The 10,518-nt window shown below is 37.4% G+C and overlaps 1 protein-coding gene across 3 annotated transcripts in view; it reads right to left on the bottom strand.

Moving 5' to 3' along the window:
* Positions 1 to 7,952: 7,952 nt before the first annotated feature.
* The window catches only part of syt3 (synaptotagmin III), a 36,716-nt gene continuing 34,150 nt past the window's right edge, over positions 7,953 to 10,518 (bottom strand). For all 3 annotated transcript variants that reach the window (XM_082142572.1, XM_082142570.1, XM_082142571.1), the window contains 2 exons: positions 9,574 to 9,664; positions 7,953 to 8,286 (listed from right to left, as the gene is read on the bottom strand). In XM_082142572.1, coding sequence (XP_081998698.1) covers positions 9,578 to 9,664 — 87 coding nt within the window. In that variant the 3' untranslated portion in view covers positions 7,953 to 8,286; positions 9,574 to 9,577. The remainder of the gene's footprint in view (positions 8,287 to 9,573; positions 9,665 to 10,518) is intronic.

Below are 10,518 nucleotides of genomic sequence, written 5' to 3'. Positions count from 1 at the left end.
AAAAATATTATATAAGTTGTTAAATATTGTTACAGTTTAAAATAAATGTTTTCACTGTGATGTCAAAGCTGAATTTTCAGCATAATTAGCCTACTGCAATTTTCAGTGTCACATGATCCTTCAGAAATCATTCTATGATGATTTGCTGCTCAAGAAACATTTCTGATTAGCACAGTTGAAAAATAGAAAAGAATTCAAAAGAACACAATTTTTATTAAAAAATGTTGTGGTAATAATGTAAAAGTCCATACTGCCTTTTTGATCAGTTTGCATCTTTGATGAACAAAAGTATATAGGCCTATATATACAGTATATATATATATATATATATATATATATATATATATATACTCCAGAGAACCAAAAATGTTTTTTTGAAAAAAAATATTTTATTCATATTTTATGCTAATAAAAGGACAGTTTTTAAGAAAATAAAAAGACATGAAAAGACATTTATAGCCAAAAACAATGGTTTTTTTTTTTTAATTCATCAATCAATATAGGTTTCATGCAATTTTTTTAAACAAACTTTGTATAAAGATGATTCTCAATATGTAATGAAAGATATAACAGAATATGTGGGTAAAATGAGTAGTCCCATTCTGTATCTGATATACTGTATATCCTCCTGAGAAAGAGAACATCTAGGGCTTTTAAGAGATAGCAAATGTTTGGAGGTTTGACTGTAAAAACTCCCTCTCCTTGGTCTTTAAAAATGACTGATAGTGACTGAATGATCGAATCTACCACTTTTATGGTAGGCCTCTTCCCTCTTCTTGTTCCCAGAACAAACAGGGGGAAAGGGGGAAAATATTGTAATGAATGAAGTGGCCCAATTCCTTTTTATTTGTGCTGCACACACGAATGTAGATGCTCTCGTGCATCATTAATGTTTTAGCAAAATGTATCACCTTAAATACACATTAATTTGCCAAATTTGAAATTTCCTCCCAATAAAAAAGAAAGAAAGAAATGTGCAGTTGTTTCCTAGAGATGCCAGCTTTCGTGTGTGTTTTGGTAATAGTGCATGAGGTGGTACCATGTATATAATCAACTCTTCTGCATCACCCTGGGCATAGTCCACTTATCAAAATCACACAAAATGTTGTCTTGTTACTGGATGTCCGACATTATTCTCGGGAGAGGTGTCCTCCAGGTGGCACTGATTAAAACACGCTGCCCTTACTGGTCCTCTCTGCTGGGAGACAGGAGCCATCTGGAACTCACAACAGGCGACCAGAGACACGCCCAGATACATACCACCACTATCTGGGTCACTGGGACTACACAATGGTATATCTCCAAGATACATTTCACAGTGCACAGGTGAGGAAAAACAGGTGCACGATCACGTACACACATCACCCAAATACGGCCACATTAGACTAATATTTTCCCAGAATATAGTTGTCATTACAAAAACGAATCTCAATTTCAAAATGGATGTCTCCTTTCCCCGAGGCTGTGAAAATGAACATAGCATTCTCCATTACACTCACAGCATTAGCAGTAATGATAATTGCACCATGTTACTAATTTCAGTCTATCGGGGTTTTTTTCAGAGTGATAAAAACAGCTCTACACCACACCCGCTCCTCAAGTTTTTCTCTTCTGATCTCTCTCTCTCTCTATCCCCCATCTCTCTTTCAGCTCAGTGAGCCGGGTGAAATATCTTTCTGACTAAATGATTTTTTTTTGCACTGTGGGAACGTTGCCATGGAGACTGCGGCTCCCCCGACCCCCACCCCTCAGCGTGTGTGTGTGTGTGTGTATTGGGGAATGGGTAGTTGTGCTAACTATCGTGTCCTCACCTCAGCACTGTCTCCGGTTGTGCAGTTCTCTTGCTGCTCTCACACTAACAGTGCCTACGTGTTGCAGATGCACGTCCCGGTATGCATGTAGGCCTATCCTCTGATTGCTCTTTCGTTCACCTATGCGATATTCTCCTTACACACTCTGCACGGCGTCCTTGAATATTTCGGGTTCGATACAAGCTCTATCGATAACATTTGTGGCATATTGTAAATCTGTAATTTTTTATGGTTATTTTAGTGTTAAGATGCTGTCATATTGGCAACATTTTGGCGAAATTTCACGGGCAAAAAAGGTCCATTATTGTTAAAGTCAGCGTGACAGAAGTTGTAATTGTCTTTTTTGACTATTGATGTGAGTGAAACGGCTTCTCGAACAAGAAAAAATATAGGGCGTGACTTAATTTAATCCATTGGAAATTGATTGGATGGTTGTGGTTTGCGATTGCTGTGATGTCATGTGAGTGACAGGTTGATCCCGCCCTCACGCAGTAAACACGTCATCAGAGAAGACAAGAGATGTAGCTGCAAGAGGGAGAGGAAGTGATTAAAGATTATGAGGGCATGTGTATTTAAAAAAATAATAATGATGTGCATAAATCATTTATTATAAATACTGCAATATTCCATTAAAAAACAGCCAATTTTGATTTCTTGGTGACTTTAATAGTGTAGCGCTGCATGTAGCACAGCTCACACAGAAGTCATATCAAACCAAGCACTGCAGCCTTCTATTGGTAAATGAATACAATAATTTTAAAAGATAATTGCAACTTTTTATCTCACAATTGTGTTTTCATTCAATTCTGACTTCGCAATTCTGACTTCTTTTCTCAGAAATGTGAGATTTAAACTCGCAATTGCGAGTTAAAAAATCCAATTCTGAGGCAAAAAAGACTGACTTTTTTCTCAGAATTGTGAGTTTATATCTCACAATTCTGACTTAATAACTCGCAATTTTGAGTTTATATCAAGCAATTCTGTTTCAATTCTCAATTACCTTTAAAGTGTTGTGACATTAGCATTTTTGCAGGCAGAAAATATCAATAGTGTATAGTGATGTAAGAAATCACACAAAAGTCACTTTCAAACCAAGCAGCTTTCTAAACACCTTTAGATGATGCCACACCTTTAGATGATGCATCATCATGGTAACAAAGATGTAAAACTACAAATAACTTAACTGTGAAACCATTAGTACATTTTACACAAAAATTATCGTTGCTACAGGCCTACTTAATGTTTGACCCCATTTACTTTTATTGTAAGTGCATCACTGTAACCCTAGTCTACATGATTTTTTGTTGTAACAAACATTATGCCACGTGTCATTGATTGAATCTAACTTATATTGAAGCTGAATAAAGTAATATTCATTTAATTCCATTCCCCTAATATTCTCAACCTTGCTATTCCCAATCTTTTATCGCTCTTGTTAGTCCTTGGGGCCAGTTACATAAACTGCGGCTAGTACTATAGTCATCTCATTTTTTAAAGATTGGTCATAACTTTTTTTTTGTCAGTTGCATATAAATGAATTAGATTTTGAGAAATTAGGTCTTAAGACACATAATGGCTGTGTTTATCGGTCTCTTGGTGCTTTTCTCTGTAGCACATTGCTAATTCCCTGCACCTTCCTCTCTCGTCCTGTATCTGTGTGTGTCAGAGAGTGCTGACTCTGGCTCTTCTGCGTACAGTGAGGCTCGGATGAACAGTGCATTAGACTAGTCAAGATGGAGGTCGATGAATCAGGCAGTAACAAACCAAACCATCTAAGAATCACACCACATGGGTGCAATTAACGCCCGGGAGTTTTGTGACCGGAAAAGCCATAAGGATACGACCTGATGTGAAGCACGAGGCTGAGGAGGGAATTCAGGCCAGGTTTGATTTATGTATATGACACGTGTGATTGTGAGTGTGTTTACATGCCTATGGAAATGTAGAAAAACAGAAGCATGTACATGGACGCAATGCTCCACACTGCGTTTATATAAAGTGGGCCCATGATAAAAATGTATGATGATAACTAAATAATTACACACAAGTTAATGCACAGCAGGAGGGGGAAAGGGGTGAGAAACAAAGAAAGAGGTAGACAGAAAAGGCAGTGTGATTCACAACCCATTACATGAACACAGACAGCTGTATCACGCAAACACATCGCAATGATTTTTCATACATATGTTTTATTTCAGCCATCATCGCTCCAGCCTAAGAATCATCACCTTATCATTCACATAATCATCCTCCTAACTGTTTTTTGGGGGATTTTGGGGGATTTTTTTTTTTTTGATTTTTTAAAATTTTGTTGATTTTTTTTCAGCTGAAATGTTCTCTCGCCCTGACTGCATTTACATTTTTTTTTATCTTGCTCTAAGTCTCAGCGTAATCTGAACATATAAAAAAGTAAACCTTTTTAAAGAAAACTAAAAAAGCAAACAAACAAACAAACAGAGAAAAATATACCCAGAAACTGTAATACCATTTCAAAGAGGATATACAATATTAACAACATTAATCATCAGTGTTTTGATGATATCGAAGGTTGCTAGGTCAACATGTTTGTCATTAGTAGTGTTAGTATCAAGCTCATCGTCAGATTTTTGTGTTGAGCATCACTTATTAAATTATCATTGCATCAAGTTGACATCATCCATGTTAATATAAGCATGCAAACACATTTCCTCAGGATCATTCAGAATTGCACTGACATAGAGAGACAGAGGAAAGAGGGGAGACGAACAGAGATAGAGAGAAAAATATGGGCTGGGCTGAACTGAAGAGGAGGCTATCATCAAAGTTTGTACTGTGTGGAAGCTGATGAAGGGGTCAGAGGTCACTCCACAGGGGTTGTGCCTCCACAGTGTAAGATCTAAGGCAGCAGAAGAGATGGGCCTGGAGACAGGAGCTGGATAGGGCTGAAGCCTGCGGGTCGATACCACATCCACGTGTATGACGGAATCAATGGCCTCTTAGAAAACAACAAGAGCTGATATACGATAACGGACTAAGGACTGAGTGCACACCGGCGAGAGCGTGTGTGTGCGTCCTGAGGCCTGGCATGTGATTAATAATAGAAACAGAGAAAATATGAGCTCAGGGGGTTTCGATGGGAAATAATTAATTATACGGATGTACATTTCAATAACATGAATATTAGTGATTGGTAATGCAGTATTCCTCAACTGAGGGATGTGTGCGGTAGCATTGGCAGTGGTTGTACTGTGATATTAAAGGGATAGTACACCTAAAAAATGTTATTCTGTTATCAGTTATTCACTGTCATGTCTGCATGACTTTCTTTCATCTGCAAAAAGATATTTTGAAGAAAGCCAATAGGGTCCTAAAACAACATTAACTTTTTGACTTTAAAAATGTCTTCTTTTTTGTTCCACAGAAGAAAGTCATGCAGGTTTGGAATGACACGAGGGCGAGTAAACAACCACAGGATTTTCATTCTTGGGTGAATTATCCTTTTAATAGCGGCAGTGACCCTGGATATCAAGGGTGTGTGAATTGAGCGTCTTGGTCACTATGTTTCTGACCGGAGAAGCAGCGACCTGATTGAACAAACACAAGAAAAAGAAAAAAACATTGCATCTGAAGTCAGTCCATATTGTGAAATTATTTCGTGGCACTAAAACGATAAAAGACATGTCCCCCTCTTTGTCTCTGTTTGCAAGGAATGCTCAGACAGAAAAGATAGTCACATTAGCCAAAAGATATGAAGAGAACCAGTTTGTTTTTTTCCCTTTTTCTTTTAAAGACAATGAAAAACTTCCAACATTTTATTCCTCGACAGCTGTGGCCACCAGATTTGTCCCCTCGTACACACAGAGCACATTTACAAAAAAAGAAAAGCACATCCAACACGAGAACACAGATCAGGCTAGGGACACGTTTCAGTGACGAGCTGGTTAGGAACACAACGGAGACAGGTCACTACCACATTCTACTGAGAACGACCGAAACGCGCGTCTGAGAAACAGACCCTGTCCCTACCAAGTGCAACAGGTCCTACACAAGAAATAGCTCCTCTAAGACACAGGACAGGAGACACTTGATTGTTCAAAACGAGATTTTCTCTGTGCAGGACAAAGGACGGGTTGAGGGAATTGGAGACGTACACAGGGTTACGGTGACATATACCGACACACGGGCATACACGCGCACACACAAACCGACAAGCCAACGCATAACGACACAAAAAACGCACTCCCACAAACACATAGCATACATGGGAGGAAAAAGAGGATCAATGCGTGCGTCTTTCCGAAGCAGTCCTCTTGGCAGAAGGATGATGGAGAGCACACACTTCCTCTTTTGAAATTAAAAATGTCTAAGAGATCCCCCAAAAAAATATCCTGGCATGGTACAAAAATAAAATACTATGGCCAGATCTTTTCCCCCTAGGATATGTTTCCAGGAAGTGCACACAAATCCAAGGTCCGTCTCAGTTAGGGTCCTCTGGCGATAGTTGAAATCAATGATAGCTCCCTTTGTAAAAGTTCTCAAGGGGAATCAGTCTGCCAGTGTGTCCAGGTCAGGGAAACATATTCTCAAACCATTTCCTTCCGTATCTGGTAGAACAAGAAGAATGGCTGGACTCTAAACAAAGGAATGCGGAAACACTGCTTTTCTCAATGAGCTCCAAGCAGGTGATAAAAATGTAAAAGGCAGAGGGACATATTTCAATACTGCACGACATGATTTGGCCAACGTATCCGTCCTTATTTCTCCATCTCCAAATGGGAACGGTCATAAAGTAGTCCTCCTCTCCAGAGAAACAGGAAACAGTTGCAAGGATTCTGCATTGGCAGAGAAGACCACTCCGAGAACTTGCAGCTACTTGTCCGACTGAAAGCACTTTCTAGAGATTTTCTAAAGCTACACACAGACACCCGTACAAACTCACATACGCACATGCGCTCACACATACACAGAAACATTCGTGGTCCATAATCTATCAGGTCTCTCTCCTGATTATCATTTTTTGAAGTAATTAAAATCTCTTTTTTTTGTAGGCTCACTTTTTTTTAAATAACTAAATAAAGATTATCTATTTAAAGTGGGAATGTTTGTCATATTTCCCCTGAATAAATCATGAATATTTTGACTTTAACATCATTCCTGAAGCAAAACCATCCATGCCAGTTGTTTTGGTTTTAAACCACCTTGAAGATTCTGATGCTAATGCACGAGTGCTTTTTATTGATTTTAGTTCAGCTTTTAATACTGTTCAACCACATGTCTTAATTAAAAAATTAAAGCAGTTTAATGTAAATCATCCAATTCTACAGTAGTATCACTCCTTTTTAACAAATAGAACTCAGAGAGTCTAAGTAAATAATAGTTTTCACCAGCTCTTTTTACGAGTGCTCAAGTAGGCACTCACAGAACTACATTCTGAAGTACTCAGATGATACAGTAATTTTAAGTCTGCTGAAAAAACAAGACTCCTCTTCTATTTTTTATTCTGAGATTAATTCATTTGTAGACTGGTGTGATGCAAATTTGCTAATAGTGAATACTAAGAAAACGGAGGAAATCATTTTTGATCCCAAGGGCACTGGAGATCATATGCCCATAGTCGTTCATAATCAAGAAATCACACAGGTGCAATCATACAAGTACTTATGAGTACATATAGACAAATCTCTTACGTGGGACAGGCATGTTAATTGGGTGTGTGAAAGACATCACCAGAGATTGTACTTTTTACGAAGATTGTGGTTTTATGGAGTTGATAGGAAAATGATGTTCCTTTTTTTATCAGTCTGTTCTAGAAAGTGTGATTAGATATGGTCTGTCCACTTGGTACGGTGATCTTTCTGTAAAATCATATTACAAAGATATTATATATTGTTCGAACTTCATTGAAAATGATTGGACTGAAAGACTATCATAGTATTCAGACTCTGTATGAACAATGCACATTAAATGAGGCAAAAAGGATTTTAAGCGACCCATCTCATGTACTCTACCGCTCTCATGAACTCTTACCATCTGGAAGAAGGTTCAGAACTCTCCGTTATAAACAGAACAGGTTCAAAAACTCTTTTGTACCGGTATCAATTAGACTGCTGAACATGAATTAGTGAAGTTTATTTATTTTTATGTGTATGATGTGTATATTTCGTGTAATTTTTTAATGTAGGCTATCAGGTTTTGGCGAAAAGCTGGCCATTAAAAATGTCCCTATCAGGGACAATAAAGTATATAAAGTATATTTAATTTGTTATGATTCCATGTGTGTGTCTGTTTGTGTTGTTGTGGATGTGGATGTACCTGTGTGTGTGAGTCCGATCTAGTCTAGGTGTTTTTCTATAAATTGTGTTGGGTCTGCAGGGTTGATTTAGAGGAACAGCACTAATGCAAGCACAGTCTCTCTTCTCTGGTTCTTTCTTGATGAAAAATTATTCACAGGTGAAAAGAAAGAATGTATTTCTGTTGCTAAAAAGATAATGCTGACCTGAGGATGAGAAAAAGAAACAAAGAGAAAAAACACTGTTAACCATAGAAACACAAACAGCAAGTTACATAAACACAAACTACTCCAGTGAACAGATGGCTGCATTCACACAGTGTTTTGGATTGACAACTGCATTTACTACCAGGTGTGACTGTTAAATAGCTTAGACGTGCATTCTGTCAGTATGAACAAATAAAAAAATGTATATTAAAGATATTGCCTTCTTAAATACCAGAAAGTCTTGTCACAATTGACGTGAGTAAAAAATAATAACATAATCTAATTGAGGAGCAAGTTAATGTGTCAAATCTTAATTAACCAATAGTGGCTTCAAATGCTGTTTTTATTTATTTATTTTTAGACAGCAGAATTTGGGTCACAAAACTAGTCTTGCATAGCTAGATCTTCACACTGATGGCAGAAGTCCTGGACTGCAAGGCAGCTTTCATTGGCCCAAGAGGACGTCTGACTGACATGTAAAGCAACCAATCACAGTTCGTTTCGTTTCGCGTCATATTTAGGGGAGTGGGAATGTAAATTTGATTTCCCTACAAAACAGACCAGAGTGTAAAACACTTGGACGTATTTTAAAGACTCTATACCATGAACTTCACATACTATTGCCAAACCAGCGTTTAGTTTATCCTGATAAGCGCTTATATTCACAGTTGTAAACACAATGGCTTTCTTCTTCCATGAGGGGGTTTGGCATCACCACAGTTTCCATGCACGTCTTCCGGAAATCCTGTAGACTTCAACCAATCAAATGACGACTTCCAAACTCCTGAAGTGTTTCCCATGTTGTGTGCCATATGCATCAGACGTTCAGCCAACTGTCCATAGGCTTTAAATCTGAGGCTGAGACTATAACAAATCAAGCTCATGTGAAGCTCATATCCTTGTTACCAGAACCTTACATAACTAGTTGTTCAGTGCGGTTCCATTTACACTGCGCATACTAACCACACTCAATCTCAAAATTCAGATTTGATTCCTGAAACTTCAAGCAGCCAATTTGGTTATAGAATGCAGTTGTGAATGAGAAAACTGTGTGAACATAACCATATTTGGCGCTCTAAAACGTATATCAAACGTATCCTGTTTTCATGTCTTCAGTCTGTGTTATTAGTTCATGACTGAAATCTGAAGTACTCTAGTGCAACCCTATGATGCATTCACCCACACAGATCCCATATGTGAGGAAGTACCATTCTATTTACGGTGTGTGTGTGTGTGTGTGTGTGTGTGTGTGTGTGTGTGTGTTTATGTTGATGTGTGTATACTCACATCTCTACTCAGAGTGAGGGCTGTCCACCACTATGTGTGGCTTAGGGGAGGCTGTTGCACTCTTTGACACATATGCGTTTATGGATTTCTCCTGGGAAGGTAAAATCAATGAACATACATGATTATTCAGAAGGTGATTTGGTGCATATAATGCATTACAAATGTAATTCACAATTCACTGTCTCTTTTCATTAAGAGTTGTAACCACAGTTTAAATACATCATAAATTCTATACTGACCAATTAAACTTAAGATTATAATGAATATCAAACATAACAAATGGTATTAATAAAGGTATTAATGCATTTAACACCACTGAACTGTATGACTGACCATTACATTTTTACATCTTTCTGTTTCCTTCTCACAAACAAAATTGTATTTAAACTCAAATCAGTATTTCATGTCCATTAATTTATTTATTTGGCAAGTCTCCATGCAACGGGAAAAAATTATGTGCAATCAGTCGCAAAATAAACCGCTTCAGGGGTCCTGATCCTGCTGTTGGGATTTAATATGCAATACATTAGCACTTACAAATAAATCTTATTTTATATAACCAGGAGAAAGATAAGTATTACACTGATTAAGATTATAAGGTCTATTATAGGGCAAAAGGAATGCATTAACATGTATTATGAATACCATTATTATAATGCATAATATATACAGGCTTCAAGGAAAGGGTTCCCGGAAAGGTTATTTATTTATTTGACTTCTTTCTTTCTAGATTTTCTTTTAGTCTTATCTAGTGAAAGCAACATTTTAGTAGTTTATACAAATACCAGTGAAAATTTGACAGCACAATTTCAATATCACAACAGTATTCAAACTTCAAGAAATAGAAGTACTACATTAACGAATTAAATAATAAACAAAGGAGTGTAGCATTTACGCATTTTTCAACGAAATAAGCATTACTTTAAGTCATTATTTACATATACA

Source organism: Leuciscus leuciscus, assembly GCF_965113295.1.
Source record: "Leuciscus leuciscus genome assembly, chromosome: 1".
Lineage (NCBI taxonomy): Eukaryota > Metazoa > Chordata > Actinopteri > Cypriniformes > Leuciscidae > Leuciscus > Leuciscus leuciscus.
The sequence above is the reverse complement of the archived record's forward strand: the minus strand, read 5'-3'. Positions and strand labels throughout refer to the sequence as shown.